The 22,063-nt window shown below is 41.4% G+C and overlaps 1 protein-coding gene across 2 annotated transcripts in view; it reads right to left on the minus strand.

The window, feature by feature from the left end:
• Positions 1-22,063, minus strand: part of RNF115 (ring finger protein 115) — a 99,540-nt gene that overhangs the window by 24,157 nt on the left and 53,320 nt on the right. For both annotated transcript variants that reach the window (XM_036924401.2, XM_036924403.2), the window contains one exon: positions 20,043-20,254. In XM_036924401.2, the coding sequence (XP_036780296.2) occupies positions 20,043-20,254 (212 nt within the window). The remainder of the gene's footprint in view (positions 1-20,042; positions 20,255-22,063) is intronic.

Genomic DNA, 22,063 nt, shown 5'->3' on the forward strand with positions numbered 1-22,063 from the left:
AATAAAATACCTGGGAATAAACCTAAGGAGGTGATAAACCTGTACTCTGAAAACTGATGAAAGAAACTGAAAACAAAAACAAATAGAAATCTACCACATGCTCATGGATAGGAAGGATTAGTATTGTCAAACTGGCCATCTTGCCCAGAGCAATTTACAGATTCAATGCAATTGCTATCAAAATGCCAATGGCATTTTGCCATGAAGTAGAGCAAATAATCCTAAAATTTATATGGAACTACAAAAGACCCTAAATAGCCAAAGCAATCTTGAGAAAGAACAAAGCTGGGGGTATCATGCTTCCTGACTTCAAGCTACACTACAAAGTTAGAGTAAATCACAACAGTATGGTACTGGTACAAGAACAGACCCATAGGTCAATGGAACAGAACAGACAGCTCAGAAATAAACCCACACATCATAGACAACTAGTATATGACAAAGGAGGCAAGAATATAAAATGAGGAACTCAGTCTCTAGGGCAAAAATGAAGAGCTACGTGCAAGAGACTGAAACTGGGTTACTGTCTTACACCATACACAAAAGTAAACTCTAAATGGATTAAAGACCTAAATATAAGGCTTGGAACCATAAAAGTCTTAGAAGAAAACTGGCAAAAATCTCTTGAACATAATAATGAGTAATTTATTTCTGGATAGGTCTCCCTAGGCAAGAGAAATAAAATCAAAAATAAATAAGTGGGACTACATCAAATTAAAAAGCTTTTGCATAGCAAAGGACACCATCAGCAGAACAAAAAAGCAACCTACAGTATGGGAGAATATATTTGTAAATGATATATCCTATCAGGGATTAACATCCAAAATATATAAAGAACTCATACAACTCACACCAATAAAAAAACAAACAACCCAATTAAAAAATGGGCAGAGGACCTGAATAAACATTTTCCAAAGAATGTACGTAGATAGGTGACAAGCACATAAAAGGATACTCTATACCATTAATCATTTGGGAAATGCAAATCAAAAACACAATGAGGTTATCACTTCACACCAGTCAGAATCAAGAAAATAAACAAGACAAGAAGTAACAAGCATTGATGAGAATTTGGAGAAAAGGAAGACCCTCCTACACTGTTGGAGGGAATGTAAATTGGTGCAGCCACTATGGAAAGCAGTATGGAGGTTCTTCAAAAAACTAAAAGTAGAAATACCATACAACCTAGGAATCTACTCCTAGGAATTTACCTGAAGAAAACAAAATCTCTGATTCAAAAAGGGGTACAAATAATGTCATAATAGCCAAGACCAAAGACACTTTGCAACAGAAATGTCGGACAACAGATGAGTAGATAAAAGATGTGGTATGTATACACAATGGAATATCACTTAGCCACAAAAAAAGAAAGAAATCCTGTCATTTACAACAACATGGATGGACCTAGAGGGTATTATGCTAAGTGAAATAAGCCAGGTGGAGAAAGAACAAATACTGTATGATTTCCCTTATATGTGAAATCTAAAAACAAAAGAAAACAAAATGAACAAAACAGCAGTAAACTCACAGACACTGAGAAGCGACTGGTGGTTACCAGGCAGGAAGGGTTGGAGTGGGTGGGTGAAATAGGTGACGGGGATAAAGAGGCACAAAATCTTAACTGTAATATAAATTAGTCATGGGGGTGAAATTACAGAATAGACAATGTAGTCACTAACTCTGTAACATCTTTCCATGTTGACAGTAACTACTCCAGTTGGGGTGAGGATTTAATAATACATGTATCTGTTAAATCTCTATGCTGTATACTTGAGACCAATATAATATTGTAAATCAACTATACTTCAATTTTTAAAAAATCTAAAAAATAATCTGGCCCAGACTCTTTAAAGTAAGAAAGGTCATATGTCGGTGAGTTTTCCAGCCAATAGCATGAACTAGGTCCCCCATTCACCAGTTAGCATTACCACCACCCAGATATGTAGTAAGCAAATAAGGCTGCAAATGATTCCAAGCCCTCAGGCTTTAAGTCTTCTACCTGTGGTCCTAGATATCCTAGAGCAGAGACAAACTATCTCCCCATAACCTGTCTGAATTACTGACCCCAGAAAACTGCGAGAGATAATACATGATCATTACCTGTTTCGAGTCACCAAGTATTAGAGTAATTTGTTATACAACAATATATAACAAATGTAGATTCTAATAAGGCAGAATTTCAAATCTCCTCAATAGTACTTACCTCACAGGATAGCTGGGAACACTGAATGGGCTAACAGATGTCAAGCCTGAATGCTAGCTACTATTAATATCATTTCAATGTACATACTTAGAACTGTGATAGAGGAACACATAAGGCACTTTGGGGTACCAAGAAGGAAGAGCATTGAATACAGTCTTTGGGTCATACAAGGTCTCCCAAATACAGTGAAAGATTGATTTAATTGGGTTAAGGAAGCAGTAAAGACATTTCTACCACAGAAAACAGATTAAGGAAAGATACAGAAGCATGTAACAGCATGGTATATATATAGAGAACTGTAAGTTTTGTTTTGGTGGAATAAAAGAAAAGCAGCAAGTGTTAGGAAACAAGGCTGCAGACGTTGGAAGGGTTCAACAATACAGAGGGACCCTGTATATGAAGTTATGGACCCTAAGACAATGGATCTTAGGCAGGGAAGTGATACAGATTTGAAAATTTAGGTATAATCTTTCAAGGATAATACGGGAGTAAATTTAAGAAAGGCAAAGCTTTGAAGGACAAAGAAGAGTCAGGAGGCTAATGCAATACTGTAGGCAAGCAAGAAGAGATGTGGGTGTGAGCTGAGGGTAAATGGTTAGACAAAACAGAAGTTGAGAAAATAGGAAACAAAACAAAAAACTTAATGACTGATTGGATGTGTGTTCATGGGAGGGTTGGGTGAAACAAACAAAAGATTTTAAGTTAATGCCTAGGTTTCTAAACTGAGCAGAATGTGGTAACACTAATCAAAATTAGAAATAAAGAAAAGAATCAGGTTTGGAAGAAAAGAGTTTAGCCTCTGTCTTCAAAACTTTGGGGTATCTGTGGAACATCCAGATGGAAATGTCTAACAAGAGGTTATATATCCGAGTTTTAAATTAGGGGGAAAGGTCAGGAGTCTTTACTATACAGGTAATTATTAGAACTGTGAGAGAACCTAAGAATGGCCAGAGAGAGCTTATAGAGCAGTGGTTGTCAACCAGGGACAATTTTGCTCTCCCAGGGGACATTTTTGGTTGCCGTGACATGAGCGGTGGGGGGTGGAGTTACTCCATGTAATAAGCAAAGGTCGGACATACTGATAAACACCCTACAATGTACAGGACAGCCCCACACAACAATCATCCAGCCCAAAATGTCAGTAGTCCCAAAGTTAAACCCTGTTGTAAAATAAAAGGAAAACCAGAATGAACGAAACAAGTATTTAGGAAGTGAATACAAGGAAAAAAAAGTCAGAGAAGAGGTAAATCAAGAAAATGTACTATCATGGAAGTCACAGAAGTAGAGAATTTCAAAAGGGAAGAAAAAGACCAAAAATTTTGAATTCAGTCAGTTGGATAATGAATGCATAAATAAAGATTATAAAGCATCCAATGGGTCTGCAATTAGGAGACCAGGGATTTCAGGGAGGGGCCAGGCTATAGCACTGGAGGAATAATGAGCGATAAGAATGTATACAAAGTGTACAAAGCCTATGTAGACTCTTCTTAAGAAATCCTACTGAAAAGGGAAGGAAATGAAATTGAGCAGTAACTACAAAAGTGGTTCTCAACATACAACAATCAGAATAACCTCAGGAGCTTTTAAAAAATTACCAATGCCTGGACCTCACCCAGAATAATTAAATTAAAATCCCTAGGGGGTAGGGCCCAGGTATCAGTATTTTTTTTTAAATATCCTCAGTGACACTAATGTATAACCAGAATTGAAAACCACAGAGCTTAAGGGGGTGGAGGTGGAGACATAGGGCAGTAAAGGGGAAAAGAGGAGCAGAGAGAAGAAAATGGATGAAACAAAATCCCAGAAGAAATAGGCAAGGAGTGGGTCAGAAATGTAAACTGATGGAGTTGCTTTGAAAGAAAGAAAGAATACCTCATCTCAGGAGACTGGAAGGAGAAATAAATATTGATGTAGAGAGGTTGGGCACAGGCATTTTGTTGGCAGCCGCACCCAGAGGGTGGCACTCAACGTGGGGCAACTGGAAAGTCCCATACTTCCCAGTTGCAAAATACCCTACGTCACAAAACCACATGCTAATCACTCCTTAGCATAAGAACCAATCAGATCTACTAAAAATTGCCATGCTAATGAAGCACGTATAGCAGCACCAATCAGCACAGAGCATGAGAGCTATATAAGCTGGCCCCTTCGTTTAGTCTGGGTCCTGCCCGACACATTTGTTTCACAAAGAGCTGAAGATTAAAGCTTTCTGCAGAAGAATCCTGCTGTTGTTGCGTGCTGTTCTTGCCGGCGAGGACGGGGCGCGCGACAAGTGGTGCCGAAACCCGGGAACCAGAACATCACCGGCACAGGGAGGACCCTTCAGACATCTGGAGAGGATTCAGAACTGCAGGATTGAAGAAAACCCGGAGTGGTAAGTTCCAAGAGACGCGCTTTTAAGGGTAGGGGCTGATGGTTCTTGGTAGATAAAGAGACACTATGGGAAACGCGCCGTCATTAGTCACAGCGCTGCAGACAGCGCTCAAAGAGCGAAATTTGAAGGTCTCCAGCAAAGTCTTAGGATCCTTTGTGAAGGAGGTAGACCGCGTCGCTCCCTGGTTTATCTGTTCAGGGTCCCTCTCCATCCCGAGTTGGGACAAGTTAGGGAAAGATCTTGATAGAGAAGAAGAAGAGGGACACTGAGAGGAGGCACTAGACCACTATGGAAGCTGATTAGAGCTTGCCTACAAGATGAAAAATGTGAAAAGGTGATAAAGGCAGGACAGAGAGCTTTGACAGAGATCCAAGAAAGCATGTCAGAAACGGAACGGGAGACAGAGCTAGCTCGCGGCCGAAAGAGGACCGCTAAAATGAAAGTTAAAAAACCCCAGAGTGAGGGGGAAAGTCCGCCCAGGGCAAAAGTGAAAGAGCCCCGAGGAGCAGGTGATGACCGCCTCGGAGAAAGTAGCAAGTACCCATGGGAAGAGTTGAGAGAACTTCAACTCTCCGACAGGGAGCCAGAGGAGGGGTTCATATCCTCGGAAGAGGGGGAAGAGACCAGGACCGTGAAATGCGGAAGTGAGAGAACTAGCAAGGCTGAAAGGCAGACCAAAGAAAAAATGAAAGCAGGGTGCTCTCCGTCGCCCACTGCTCCGCCACCTTATGTGAGCGGTACACATACTTTCTGTCACCCAGATACCATACAAGCAATTAAGCAAATGTTCCCTGTGTTTGAGGACAACGGGGTACGCTCCCACCAGCCCCTGAGCCATAAACAAGTTAAAGATTTAGCAGAATCCGTTCGGGCTTATGGAGTCAGTGCTAACTACACCTTAGCACAGATTGAAAGGTTGACAGAGACAGCTATGACACCTACAGATTGGCAGTATGTGACTAAAGCATGCCTTACTAGCATGGGACAATATATAGAGTGGAAAGCGTTGTGGCATGATATCAGCATGACCCAGGCACGTGCAAACGCTGCCGAAGGGCAACCCGCGTGGTCGTATGATATGTTGACAGGCCAGGGACAGTGGGTGGCCAACCAGACCGCCTTCCCCGCACAGGTGTACACACAAATAAACGCGTGCGCTGCTAAGGCATGGAAAGCCCTCACTAACAAAGGGGAAGTGTCAGGCAATTTGACAAAGATTATCCAAGGGCCGAGCGAGCCAGTTTCAGATTTCGTCGCTCGCATGATGGAGGCCGCGGGTAGAGTATTTGGGGACCAAGAGCAAGCTATGCCCCTAGTGGAGCAATTAGTATTCGAGCAGTGTACCAAAGAATGCAGGCAAGCGATAACACCATGGAAACAGAAGGGGATGCATGCTTGGCTAAAAGCCTGCAGAGAAATAGGGGGACCACTCACCAATGCGGGCCTAGCCGCGGCTATATTACAAAGCCACAAACAAGCCAGAATTACCAATAAAAATATTAAATGTTTTCAATGTGGGAAATTAGGACATATAAAGAGAGAATGTAGAAGCCCAACTTTAGAGCACACAACCCAAAAGACCCCTGGATTATGCCCTAAGTGCAAAAAAGGCAGACATTGGGCCAATGAATGCCGATCTGTTAAAGACATAGAAGGGAAACCCTTAGAGCTGCCAAAAAACGTCCAGAGGGGCCCCCGCCGTCAGGGCCCGCAAATATATGGGGCAACCAGCACACAAGTGTCATTCGGGAGCAACAAAGCCCCCCAAGGAGAGCCACTCCAGGTTCCGCAGGATTGGACATCCGTGCCACCACCAGAATAGTGTTAACTCCGCAGATGGGAGTTCAACCTATTCCCTCAGACTTCAAAGGCCCTTTACCACCAAACACAGTTGGATTACTCTTGGGGCGCTCTTCTGCTGCCTTAAAAGGCCTTGTAGTCCACCCCGGAGTTATTGACCAAGACTATGAGGGACAAGTGAAAATTATGTGTTCAGCCCCCAGAGGTATCTACCCTATATCCCCGGGAGACCGCATAGCCCAACTCCTAGTATTGCCCAGTCTCCATGCCAATTACCCAGCCACCACCACTGAGAGAGGAGAAGGGAGTTTCGGCTCCTCTAACTACAATTCAGCTTTCATAGCATTAGACTTAGCAGACAGACCAAAATTGACCCTCAAAATAGAAGAAAAGAGTTTTGAAGGAATCCTAGACACTGGAGCAGATAAAAGTATTATCTCTGCAACCTGGTGGCCCTCCAAATGGCCTGTAACACAGTCCTCACACTCTTTACCAGGTTTAGGATATGAGTCTAGTCCTACCATTAGTGCCAAACCATTGAGATGGCAAGCGCCTGAAGGGCAAGAAGGTACAGTTACCCCTTATGTGCTCCCACTGCCAGTCAATTTGTGGGGGAGAGATGTTATGCAAGGCCTAGGCCTTAAACTCATTAATGAGTACTCCACCCCTGCCCTAGGCATGATGATGGATATGGGATACATCCCTGGTAAAGGGCTAGGGAAACATCAACAGGGACGCACGGAGCCTATCCTACCCAAAGTAAAAAATGACCGTCGCGGCTTGGGTTTTTCGTAGGGGCCATTGAAGACGCCATGCCCATACCCTGGCTTACAGAGGAGGCCATATGGGTTCCTCAGTGGCCCCTATCCTCTGAGAAATTGGAAGCAGCTCACCACTTAGTACAAGAACAGCTCCAATTAGGACATTTAGAACCCTCTGTATCTCCATGGAATACGCCCATATTTATAATCAGAAAAAAGTCAGGATCATGGAGATTGCTTCATGACTTGAGAGCAGTAAATGCTCAAATGAGGCTATTTGGACCTGTCCAGTGAGGACTGCCACTTCTCTCTGCTCTACCCAAAGAATGGAAAGTAATCATAATAGACATCAAAGATTGTTTTTTCTCTATACTCCTAAATACCAAAGATAGGGAAAGGTTTGCTTTTACCCTGCCAGCTATTAACCATGAACAACCCGACGCCAGATTTCAGTGGAAAGTCCTCCCTCAAGGGATGGCAAATAGCCCCACCATATGTCAACTGTATGTTCAGCAAGCGCTAGCACCAATCCGCGAGAACTACCCCAAACTAAAAATTATTCACTATATGGATGATATCCTTCTCTGCTCCCCACAATCAGCAGAGGTAGAAGAGGCCTATGTAAAGCTCACTAAATCCCTAGAAACTTGGGGACTGAATATAGCCAGTGAGAAAGTCCAAAAGTCTAGTATTAGCAAATTCCTAGGAACCACTATTTCCACAGATGTTATTTACCCCCAAAAGCTTGAGATAAGACATGATCAGCTGCAAACCTTGAATGATTTCCAAAGACTCCTAGGAGACATTAATTGGTTGCGGCCATTTTTAAAGATACCTACCACTGACTTGAAACCACTGTTTAAAATCCTAGAGGGGGACTCACAACTAACATCTCCGCGCTCTCTTACGCCTGAGGCAGTACAAGCTATCCACAAAGTAGAGCAAGCCCTTATGACAGCACAATTGAATAGGATACAATTAAATGAACCCTTTGAGTTATGCATCCTTCCTACTCCGGGACTGCCAACTGCTGTCCTGTGGCAACAAGGCCCATTGATCTGGGTCCACCCCCAAGCCTCTCAAGTTAGAACTATAGAATATTACCCAGCTGCCATAGCCAATCTCGCTCTGAGGGGAGTAAAAAACTCATTAACACATTTTGGGAAAGCTCCAGCAACAATCATAACCCCTTACAATATGGAGCAGATACAAACATTATGCGCTATGAATGATGATTGGGCCATACTTGCTTATAGCTTCTCAGGAACCTTTGATAACCATTTCCCAAAACATCCCCTCCTCAATTTTGCCAAAACTCATCCCCTAGTGTTCCCTCGGATCACTAGCCAAACCCCGTTGCCACATGGAGAAACAGTCTACACAGATGGATCCAAGACAGGTACAGGTGCCTATGTCCATAATGGCGAAGTTGTGACAAAAAACTATACACCCAATACTCCACAGATAGTAGAATGCCATATAGTTTTGGAAGTACTACAAACCTTTCATGGACCTTTAAATATTGTGTCAGACTCTAGTTATGTTGTTAATGCAGTTAATTCCCTAGAAGTAGCTGGACTGATCAAAGCATCAAGTTCGGTAGCTACCCTGTTCAAACAAATACAATCACAATTACTCCTTAGACGCTCTCCTTTATATATGACCCACATTAGAGCACATTCAGGCCTTCCCGGGCCTATGACCCAAGGCAACCACTTAGCAGACCTTGCAACTAGAAGTATAGCTTTCCCTCTGCTAGACCCTGTCGCCACAGCTTCAAAATTCCATTCACAATTCCATGTCACTGCTGAAACATTGCGCAAGCGCTTTGGCATAGCCAGAGATGAAGCTAGGAACATTGTTCTTAGCTGCCAACATTGCTGCAGTTTTCTTCCCACACCTCATGTTGGGATCAATCCCAGAGGTATTAAGCCTTTGCAAATTTGGCAAATAGATGTGACACATATTTCTTCCTTTGGGAAGCTGAAATACGTACATGTGTCTATAGATACGTGTTCGGGAGTCATCTTTGCCTCCCCATTGTCTGGAGAGAAAGTTTCCCATGTCATCCAGCACTGTCTTGAGGCTTAGAGCGCATGGGGGTTACCCCAAATTCTCAAAACAGACAATGGTCCAGCCTATACCTCTACCAAATTTGCTCAATTTTGTCATCACATGGGGATAAAACATATCACTGGTCTTCCCTACAACCCACAAGGTCAAGGGATTGTGGAGCGTGCGAACCACACTCTCAAATCCTATTTAATTAAACAAAAAGGGGGAATTGGGGATATACCCCCCACACCAAAAACTGCAATAGCCCTAGCACTTTTCACTATAAATTTTTTGAACCTGGATACTCGAGGCCATACAGCAGCAGACCGCCACAATCAGTGGCCAAAAGACCCACAGGAACTAGTGAAATGGAAGGATGTATTATCTAACCAATGGAAAGGCCCGGATCCAATTATAATAAGATCCAGGGGAGCTGTATGTGTTTTCCCCCAGGGTGAAGAAAACCCCTTCTGGATCCCAGAGCGCCTGACAAGGAAGGTCCTGGACAAAGGAGATGACCTCTCTGTGCCTACTGATCCTGCTCTCGTCGCTGGGAACCCCAATTCAGGGAGTACTGAGATGGGGAATATTGTCTGCCTTTCCTAAGCCCATGCCCGTCCACTTCAATGCAGCGATTTTTCCACGTTTTTTTACTTCCAACTCTAGCATAAATCTGCCATACCTGGCAAAAGACACCATGACAGCTCCTTTGGGAGAAAACCGATCCTTTGTAACCGACGGATCATTATGTTTCACCACTAAGAATCTAACCAACTGTATCTCCCTAAAGCAGAGAAAATATGGCTGGTTCAGTGATCCGATAACGGGGATCGTGCTTGGGGGGCCCGAGAACCTAACGATCCCCCAGAATGTTCTCTGGATCAATGGAACATTTGTAGACCCTCCCGGAGGCCTTAACTCAACCACCAGCCTCCGTCAACCCAAATATGCTCCCCACTGCTTAGTTGATTATGAGGGAGAACCATGGCCCTGGACAGACTGCCAGTCAGCTACAGTGACTTGGGCAGACACACACCAGAGGTTCACTATCTCCCCAGATATGACCGAAGGTAGAAGTTGGGGAACAGCAATGGTAAAAGATAGCAATTACTCCCAGCCTATGAACAGGAATCCTTTCCACAAATGGATGCTGTGTGGCATTAATGGCTCTTGTACAGACCTGTCCCCACTATCCGCCCTTTTGGGTGGAGGAAAAGGCGTCAGCTACAACATGACCTATCAGTGCTATACTGATGTGAAATCCTCAAGCCCTACCACTCGTTTCTGTTCCCCGGTCAATTCTACGCAGGGAGCCCCCAGGCTCCCCTTCCCACCAGCTCCAGTATGCCTTTCCCCCCCATTCCTGTTTATCTTGTCCAATGATGGTTTTAACTCCTGTTCCAATACCTCCTGTTTTCTGTCTCAGTGCTGGGATGCACTTAACTTTACCAATGCCTTAATAGCCCGTATTCCTCGTTGGGTCCCCGTCCCAGTAGACGCACCTAATACCATGACACTGTTTCGAGAGAAACGCGACTTCGGTGCTACAGCCGCTATAGTGCTTCTAATCTCCATAACCGCAGTTGCAGCCACCGCAGCTGGCATAGCTTTAGACACCTCTATCAAAACAGCTACAGAACTCAATAACCTTGCGGAATCAGTATCCTCTGCCCTTGACCATCAGTCCACGCTTGATGGCAAGCTGAAAGGAGGAATAATGGTCCTCAATCAGCGAGTAGATCTAGTGGAAGAGCAACTAGATGTGCTCTGGCAGTTAGCCCAATTGGGATGTGAGCGAAAATTTCGCGCTCTCTGCATTACTAGCATACAATATAAAAACTTTACGCGAGCAGCTAATCTGTCACGAAGCCTGTCCCAGTATCTTTCAGGAAACTGGTCCCAAGACTTTGATGGAGCATTGGAAGAGCTACGGCGAGAAATAATCCACATCAACTCCACCCGGCTAGATATCTCCGTAGCAGAAGGACTCTCTTCCTGGTTCCACAGAGCTCTCTCCCACGTTAAAGAGTGGGCGGGCATGGCTGGGATGAGTGTATTCATGCTTGGAGGTCTCATGCTCCTACTCTGGTTGTTATGCAGGCTCCGTGCCCGACATAGGCAAGATAAAGTAATCCTTGCTCAAGCCTTAATGGCAGTAGATATTGGCGCCTCTCCCCAAGTATGGCTCAACATGCTCAATAAAGAAGCTCAGCTTTAGCTTGAGGTAGCCCTTGCACCCTGAGCCCTTGTGGCATTGCACCAGGCCCGGGTACCCTATCGCTTACCTGCAGCTTTCCCTAAGAAACTCGCGGTGCAAGAGGGTCAAAGAAAAGGTCCAAGACCGTTTGTACCAGGCGGTCCCAACGTCTGCTAGAGGATGCGAGGCAAAGCACTGCAAGAGGTTTTGGACCCCTCTGAGAGACACGCCTGACTGCATAGGGGTAGATGCCCAGAGACTCCTCTCCAAAAAGGGGGCATCAAGAAATGTTTGCTGGAGGTCAGGCCTCTATCTCCGCCTCAGCTGACAAGTTCCGTCCTGAGTTTCTATTAAACAAAAAAGGGGGAGATGTTGGCAGCCGCACCCAGAGGGTGGCGCTCAACGTGGGGCAACTGGAAAGTCCCATACTTCCCAGTTGCAAAATACCCTACGTCACAAAACCACATGCTAATCACTCCTTAGCATAAGAACCAATCAGATCTACTAAAAATTGCCATGCTAATGAAGCACGTATAGCAGCACCAATCAGCACAGAGCATGAGAGCTATATAAGCTGGCCCCTTCGTTTAGTCTGGGTCCTGCCCGACACATTTGTTTCACAAAGAGCTGAAGATTAAAGCTTTCTGCAGAAGAATCCTGCTGTTGTTGCGTGCTGTTCTTGCCGGCGAGGACGGGGCGCGCGACAGCATTTGGGGAATTCATGTTAAAGGCCCCAGTTTTCACAAGAAGTCTAGTCAGCTGCTGAGAATAAACTACTGGAAAGAAAATTAGGATAGTGAAATTTGATCAAAGTTCAAAATATTTGCTGAAGGGGATGCAAATTAAAAGACTAACCAAGAGCATCAATAATCTAATAGAGATTCAATACACTTTACCAGCTACAGGGGAACAAATGGGCACATTTACATGATTTTCCTCCAGTAGTACTTCACCATCCCCCCTAGAGAAGGAGCAAGGAAAAGAGGACCCAAGAACCTATCCAAAATTGGTAGTTAAGCAGGTAGAAAAAATTTTTTACGTACACAGGAGGAAAAGTTTAGATGAACTTTAGTGGAGTTCAACAATGGGGTCCAAATCTGGTAGAGAAGGAAAGTAATCTACATTCAATTTAATCAGCATAAGACAGTGGATTTACCTCTGAGCACCCACAAGTTATCAGAACAAAGAATTAGCTTTTGTCCCAGACAATCCTATTAAATCGGATTTCCCATATCCCATAATCCTTCTAAGGAGTGTCTGCAACTAACTGAAATTGACATAACATAAGATGAAGTAATAGACAAACAAGTGGATAAATACATAAAAAAGCAAATTTGGTATAATATTAATAGTAAAATCTGTTACGTGTGTGTGTGTGTGTGGTAGGGAGTGTCCAATAGGACTTTTGAGATAATGAAAATATTCTGAGGGAGGATTAAGATGGCGGTGTGAGAGATGAAACAGGATTCCTCCTAAAACCACATATAATACAAAAATATAATTAATACAACCAATTCTGAAAGAGCAACAGGAAAGAGCACTGCACCAGACTGCATACACCTGGAGAAAAGAGCACACCTCACGGAACAGGGTAATGTACCAAAGCTGTGGCCCAGTGGGACCCAAGCCCTTCCCGCTCCCCGCTCAATGGTGGGAAGAAAAGAAATGGAGCAAGGAGGGAGTGGAGGCCTGGGACTGCTGAATACCTAACTCCAGAGATCTGCTCTAGGAGCACAAACCTACATTTCACGGTGCCTGCATGGTACTCTCGTGATTAGGGAGTTGGAAAGCTAAGAAAGGCAGAATTCCTGGAGAGACTGAGATTCCAGCCGCTTGTGGAAACCAGGGATCCATATACGGCTGCTCTGGGCCAAAAGAAAGGCGGGCAGTCTGAGAGACTTCCTAACAAGGAAACCCTTAGCAAGAGGGCTGCTAAAGGGGCAAGGACTGCACAGAGCTAACACTCAGGAGAAAGGACAGGCAGACAAAACTGTCCGAGGGCACTTTGCCCAGAAGGTTGGGAGCTTTCACAATCGTCAGGTGCTCCAGCTCCCTGGCTGGCCACACAGCTCCAAGGACCCTTTCCATGATACCCAGCCAACATTGCCTTTCTCCTGGCCAGCCCCACCTGGCTCGCAAACTGGCAAACCCTACCCTGGTGTTTGGCCAGCCAGAGGGAAGATTTGTCTACAACTACAAACTCAGAGCATAGAGGCTTACACCTGTGTGCTTGGCCAACTGGTTCTGGCAGTGGAGGCAGGCATAGCAGCTGGGAAGCAGGAAACAGCTGTTTCCTCCCCCCAGGCACCAATGCCACTCCCGTGCAACCCCCAACATTGCTTCAGGGGCTGAGCAGCTCCAGAGAGTAGAGCTTCTGGACACTAGAGGGTGACATATATACAAATATGAAATGCCAAAGGAACCTGGTTCAAAGTAAAATTCTTAATACAACTCCTGAGAAAGATTTAAATGACATCGACACCTCATGGATCTTCTTGAAAGGGAGCTCAAAATAAAAATCATTAACATGCTCATGGAGGTAAGAAAAGATATGTAAGAACACAGGAATGAATTCTGGTCAGAGATTCAATAGTTGAAGAGCACAATGGAGGGTACTAAAAGCAGATTAGATATGGCAGAGGAGACGATAAATGAAATAGAAACTAGATAAGGGGAATACAAAGAAGCTGAGGCACAGAAAAAAAAAGGATCTCTAGGAATGAAGAAATACTGAGAGAACTGTGTGACCAATCCAAAGGGAAAAATATTTGCATTATAGGGGTACCAGAAGAAGAAGAGAGAGAAAAAGGGATAGAAAGTATCTTTAAGGAGGTAACTGCTGAAAACTTCCCCAATTTGGGGAAGGAGATACTCTCTTAGGCCATGGAGATGCACAGATCTCACAACACAAGGGACCCAAGGAAGACAACACCAAGACATATAGTAATTAAAATGGCAAAGATCAAGGGTAAGGACATACTATTAAAAGCAGCCAGAGAGAGAAATAAGATCACATACAAAGGAAAGCCCATCAGGCTATCATCAGACTTCTCAGCAGAAATCTTACAGGCCAGAAGGGAATGGCATGATGTATTTAATGCAATGAAACAGAAGGGCCTTGAACCAAGATTAGTTTATCTGGCAAGATTATCATTTAAATTTGAAGGAGGGATTAAACAATTTCCAGATAAGCAAAAGCTGAGAGAATTTACCTCCCACAGACCATCTCTACACTGTAATTGGGAGAGACTGCTATAGATGGAAGTGTTCCTAAGGTTTAATAGCTGTCACCAGAGGTAATAAAACCACAGTAAAGAAAGTAGAACAGCTAATTACTAGCAAATGCAAAATTAAATTAACTATCCCCAAAGTCAATCAAGGGATAGACAAAGAATACAGAATATGATACCTAATATATAAAGAATGGAGGAGGAAGAAAAAGGAGGAGGAAAAAAAACCAGAACCTTCACATGGTGTTTGTACTAGCATATTAAGTGAGTTAAATTAGACTCATAGATAGTAAGGAAGTTAACCTGGAACCTTTGGTAACCACAAATCTAAAGCCTGCAATGGCAATAAGTGCATACCTATTGATAATCACCCTAAATGTAAATAAACTGAATGTACCAATCAAAAGACAGAGACTCACTGAATGGATAAAAAAACAAGACCCATCTATATGCTGCCTACAAGACACTTTAAATCCAAAGACATACACAGACTAAAAGTGAAGGGAAGGAAAAAGATATTTCATGCAGCTATTAAGGAGAAAAAAGCAGGAGCTTCAATACTTCTATCAGACAAAACAGATTTCAAAACAAAGAAAGTAACAAGAGACAAAGGACATTACATAATGATAAAACGGTCAATCCAACAACAACATATAACCGTTATAAATATGTATGCGCCCAACACAGGAGCACCTACATATGTGAAACAAATACTAACAGAATTAAAAGGGGAAATAGAATGTAACGCATTCATTCTGGGAGACTTCAACACTTCACTAAATCTGATGGACAGATCAACCAGACAGAAAATAAGTAAGGAGACAGAGGCACGGAACAACACATTAGAACAGATAGACCTAACAGACATCTACAGAACCCTACACTCAAAAGCAGCAGAATATACATTCTTCTCAAGTGTACATGGAATATTTTCAAGAACAGATCATATACCAGGCCACAAAAAGAGCCTCGGTAAATTAAAAAAGATTGAAATTGTACCAACCAGTTTCTCAGACCACAAAGGGATAACACTAGAAAGAAATTACGCAAAGAAAATGAAAAATACCACAAACACATGGAGGCTTCACAACATGCTCCTAAATAAACAATGGATCAATGCCCAAATAAAAGCAGAGATCAAGCAATATATAGAGACAAATGACGACAATAATTCAACACCGCAAAATCTGTGGGATGCAGCAAAGACCATGCTAAGAGTAAAGTATACTGCAATACAGGACTACCTCAGGAAAGAATAACTATCCCGTATGAGCAGTCTAAATTCACAAATAACAAAAATAGAAAAAGAAGAACAAATGTGGCCCAAAGTTAGTAGGAGGGACATAATTAAGATTACAGCAGAAATAAATAAAATCAAGAAGAATAAAACAATAGAAAGAAACAATGAAAGCAAGAGCTAGTTCTTAGAGAAAATAAACAAAATAGATAAACCCCTAGCCAGACTTAAGAAAAAAAGAGAGTCTACTCACATAAACAGAATCAGAAACGAGAAAGGAAAAACCACTACGGACACCACAGAAATACAAAGAATTATTAGAGAATACTATGAAAAATTATATGGTAACAATTGGATAACCTAGAAGAAATGGACAACTTTCTAGAAAAATACAAACTTCCAAGGCTGACCAAGGAAGAAACAGAAAATCTGAACAGATCAATTACCAGCAACGAAATTGAACTGGTAATCAAAAAACTACCTAAGAACAAAATCCCTGGACCAGATGGCTTCACCACTGAATTTTATCAAACATTTAGTAAAGACCTAATACCCACCCTCCTTAAAGTTTTCCAAAGAGTAGAAGAAGAGGGAATATTTCCAAACTCATTCTATGAGGCCAGCATCACCCTAATACCAGAACCAGGCAAAGACACCACAAAAAAAGAAAATTACAGAACAATATCCCTAATGAACATAGATGCAAAAATACTCAACAAAATATTAGCAAACCAAATTCAAAAATACATCAAAAAGATCATCCATCATGATCAAGTAGGATTTATGCCAGGGATGCAAGGATGGTGCAACATTTGAAAATCCATCAACATCATCCACCACATCAACAAAAAGGACAAAAACCACATGATCCTCTCCATAGATGCTGAAAAAGCATTTGACAAAATTCAACATCCATTCATGATAAGAACTCTCAACAAAATGGGTATAGAGGGCAAATACCTTCACATAATGAAGGCCATATATGACAAACACAAAGCCAACATTATACTTAACAGCGAGAAGCTGAAAGCTTTTTCTTTAAGATCGGGAAGAAGACAAGGATGCCCACTCTCTCCACTTCTACTCAACATAGTACTGGAGGTCCTAGCTACGAAAATCAGACAACACAAAGAAATAAAAGGCATCCAGATTGCCAAGGAAGAAATCAAACTGTCACTCTTTGCAGATGACATGATACTGTACATAAAAGACCCTAAAGAATCCACTCCAAAACTACTAGATCTAAGAACTGAATTCAGCAAAGTTGCAAGATACAAAATTAATACGCAGAAATCTGTGGCATTCCTATATGCTAACGATGAACTAGCAGAGAGAGAAATCAGGAAAACAATTCCATTAACAGTTGCATCAAAAAGAATAAAATATCTAGGAATAAACCTAACCAAGTAAGTGAAAGACCTATACTCTGAAAACTACAAGACACTCATGAAAGAAATTAAAGAAGATACCAATAAATGGAAACATATCCCATGCTCATGGATAGGAAGAATTAATATTGTCAAAATGGCCATCCTGCCTAAAGCAATCTACAGATTCAGTGCAATCCCTATCAAAATACCAACAGTATTCTTCAACGAACTAGAGAATATCATTCTAAAATTCACACAGAACCACAAAAGACCCCAAATAGCCAAAGCAATCCTGAGAAGGAAGAATAAAGCTGCAGGGATTATGCTCCCCAACTTCAAGCTCTACTACAAAGCCACAGTAATCCAGACAATTTGGTACTGGCATAAGAACAGACCCATAGACCAATGGAAAAGAATAGAGAGCCCTGATATAAATCCAACCATATATGGTCAATTAATATATGATAAAGGAGCCATGGACATACAATGGGGAAATGACAGCCTCTTCAACAGATGGTGTTGGCAAAACTGGACAGCTACATGTAAGAGAATGAAACTGGATTATTGTTTAACCCCATACACAAAAGTAAACTCGAAATGAATCGAAGACCTGAATGTAAGTCATGAAACCATAAAACTCTTAAAAGACAACACAGGCAAAAATCTCCTGAATATAAGCATGAGCAAGTTCTTCCTGAACACATCTCCTCGAGCAAGGGAATCAAAAGCAAAAATGAACTCATGGGACTACATCGAACTAAAAAGTTTCTGTACATCAATAGAACAAAAAAAGGCATCCTACGGGATGGGAGAATATACTTGTAAATGACATATCCAAGAAGGCATTAACATCCAAAATACATAAAGAACTTACACGCCTCAACACCCAAAAGGCAAATAACCCATTTAAAATGGACAGAGGATATGAAGACACAGTTCTCCAAAGAAATTCAGATGGCCAACAGACACATGAAAAGATGCTCCACATCACTAATCAACAGGGAAATGCAAATTAAAACCACAATGAGATATCACCTCACACTAGTAAGGATCACCACCATCGAAAAGACTAAGAACAACAAATGTGGACGAGGATGCAGAGAAAGGGGAACCCTCCTATGCTGCTGGTGGGAATGTAAGCTAGTTCAACCATTGTGGAAAGCAATATGGAGGTTCCTCAAAAAAGTAAAAATAGAAGTACCAGTTGACCCAGGAATCCCACTCCTTGGAATTTACCCAAAGAATACAACTTCTCAGATTCAGTAAGACATATGCACCCCTATGTTTATCGCAGCACTTTTTACAATAGCCAAAATATGGAAGCAACCTAAGTGTCCATCAATAGATGAATGGTGGTACATATACACAATGTAATACTAATTCAGCCATAAGAAACAAACAAATCCTACCATTTGCAACAACATGGATGGAGTGGGAGGACATCATGCTCAGTGAAATAAGATAGGAGAAAGACAAGTGCCACATGATTTCCCTCATTTGTGGGGTATAACAGTGAAGCAAAACTGAGGGAACAAAATAGCAGGAGACTCAGAGACTCCAAGAAGGGTCTAGTGGTTACCAAAGGGGAGGGGTGTGGGAGGGTGGGTGGGGAGGGAGGGAGAAGGGGATTGAGGGGTGTTATGTTTAGTAAGCATGGTGTGGGGGATCACGGGGAAAACAGTGTAGCACAGAGAAGGCAAATAGTGAATCTCTGGCATCTTACTACACTGATTACTACACAGTGCCTGCATTGGGGTATGGGTGGGGACTTGATAATATGGGTAAATGTAGTAACCACATTGTTATTTTACGTGAAACCTTCATAAGAGTGTATATCAATAATACCTTAATAAAAAAAAAGAAAAAAATGTTCTATAATCTGTGCTATGAAATATGGTAACTACTAGCTGTCTGTGGCTACTGAACCCTTGAAATGGGGCTAATGTGACTGAGAAATTTTGAGTTTTATTAACTTTATTTAATTTAAGTTGATATAACCAGATGCAGCTAGTGGCTGCTGTATCAGAGAGTACAGCACTAGATTCATATATCCCTGGATCCAAGTCCTGGATCCACAACTGATCCAGGTTACTTTATTTCCTGAGGCTCAATTTATTCTTATATAAAGAGAATAGCAACAGGACCTACTAATTCTATAGATTAAATAAGATCAGCAGATAGAGCATGAAGCAAAATCCTATGCATATGGCAAACACTTAAAAAAATTCATGTTTATTATTCTACTAAATGAGATCCATGAGATCAAGGGCCATCATCTGTTTTGCTCACCACTGTATTCCCAGTGTCTAGTACAAGTGTCCCAGCATAAAAGACACTCAATAAAAATTTGTTGTACAAATGTGTTTGCAGTTATAAGACTGCACATTTATTCCTATCAAATTCCATACTAAATCCATTGCTTCAATCTGTGGAGATCTTTTTCAATCCTAATGTCATCCAGTATAATTGAAATCCCTTTTAGTATCTTCTACTGATTTTTATATATAAACTTTCATATACAAATTTTTATATACAAACATATCCTCAATATATTAATCTGAGATATTAAGGTAAAAAGTGTTAACCAAAGACCTATAATCATTAGTTTTATCATCCTTTAGTTTATCTTCATTTGTTAACTGGCACTAGTTGAGTACAGATATTCAATTTAGGTTCATTTTCATTCTATCTATATAGTCCCATCTTGTCCACAAAGGTAGTTAAAGTATGAGAACCTTATACAAATTAAATATGCTCATATGTCCTTTACTGAAACTATCCTGAAAGAGAACTTAAAAAACAACTTTGCACTCACCCTTCAATAGCTGGGGATCTATCAGGACGAGTACTTCCTCGAGATCTGTATCTTCTAGTCATTGGCAGCCGTGGAGGCCGACTTGGTCCCCAGAAGTCAGTGTGAGTTTGGTGACTCCTCTCATTGGCTCTATTATCTTGGTCCAGTGGATTGCTACTTAGAAATGGTCTAAAATCTTGGAAAAACATCGTGTGGTCCAAATGGTCCCAGAGCTGATAAAAACCAGAAATAAACCACATTACTGGTTTCAAGAGCAAGAAAAAGAGGAAACAAGAAGAAATACTGGAAAAAAAGAGGAATGATTTTTACCATTTTGAAAACTTCAGCAGTTCCAAACTAAGTAAGTGTATGTTTCCCCAAGAGAATTCTTTCAAGTGCATGCATAGCGGGAATAAAAAAAATACTGAGAAACTTAATTTCCTTCACATAGAAACAACAATGGCTATACTGTTTCCTTAACACTGAGCTCATACCCACATGCCTCTGACCAGTTTCACCTTCTGAAATAAAAACATGAGCTAAAGGTAATGGACTTCTGTCCTAAGCGTAATCAATCATTAAATCAGCAACACACCCTTGTGTTCTGTCACAAACGACATTGATACTCTAACTATAGAATAAAATGGATATATTACATACCTGTAAAGAGCATCACCACTGCAAAGTGGAGACAGATATCTATAAAATACGTCTCTTGATAGAGAAGCTGAGATTGCTCAGAAAGAGGCAGTGTCAAAGCTATGCCAAAGCAATGCGGTATTATCTGATAAGACCATTCTGCTGTACCTTTTATCACAAAAGGGTATTGGGGCAGGAGAGGAGGGGTGGGGAGGGGTGTTTATTGGGTTTGGCTAAGGAATCATTAAACAAAGAGTGAACGGAAAAAAACAAATCACCTCTGAAATCATTTAAATTTTATGTATTTGCACACCAGTTATTTCAAGAATTCCATAAAACACTACTTATTTCACTCCATCCAACCAAGTAATAACCCTGGTCATATTCTGGTCTTTTTGTTGTATTCATTTTCAAGTGGGAAGAAACAGGCACACTCTCTCCCTTAAAAAAAAAAGGAAAAGGCAACTGTACATGTTAGACAGGGATAAATGCTATGGAAGAAAAAAAGGCTTGCAATGACTCAATATACAAACTCATATCATTCTTTTCAACAGTATGGATGTTTTATATTTTATGTAGTTTAACATTTTTATAATAATATCCAGAGTATTTATCTCATATAAATTAATAAATGATGTGTAAGAAAATAAAACATATACCCACATAACCATCTCTTAGTTCACATTATCAAAGTCACTAAAACCCTGTGTGTGTTTCAAACCCTCCCCTGCCCCACCTGTAACCACTAACTTCAATTTTGGTTTATCATCCCATTACTTTTCTTTGCAATTTTACTACAAATTATACATCCCTAAACAAACTGTGCCTTATGGATTATGAAAGTGCTTTATGAAAGCACTTGCTATTGTGGCTCCACATGTTGATATATTCACTTTCACATACACTTTACGTCCACTTTAAAAAGGTTTTTAAAATCTTTTCTCTCTCAATAAACATGTGGATTGTTTCCAGTTTTTTGCTATTACAGCCAGTGTGAACATTCTTACATATGTCTTCTGCAGAGACAGAAGTTTGTCTATTAGTAGTCTGTACAACTTTTTATGATCTACACATCTTCAGCTTCACTAGGTAATGCCAAATTGTTTTCCAATTTATACACCCACCAAGAGTGTTTAAGAGTTCCCATTATTGTATTAAATCCTGGCAAACACATAATACAGAATTTTTTTTTTAACCAATCTGCTGGTAAGAAAATGAATCTCATTGTGAGGTTTTTTTCATTTTGTTTTTTGTTTGGTATGTAAAAATAAATAGGAGCATTTATTTAAAACACATATTCTTTGGCTCTACTCCAGAAAGTAAATCCAGTAGGTCTGCAATGAGCCTGAATGACTCACTTCAGCATTTCTTGTATGGAAGGTCTATTAGTAATAAGCTCCCTT

The sequence above is a fragment of the Manis pentadactyla genome, chromosome 4 (assembly GCF_030020395.1).
Source record: "Manis pentadactyla isolate mManPen7 chromosome 4, mManPen7.hap1, whole genome shotgun sequence".
Taxonomy (NCBI): domain Eukaryota; kingdom Metazoa; phylum Chordata; class Mammalia; order Pholidota; family Manidae; genus Manis; species Manis pentadactyla.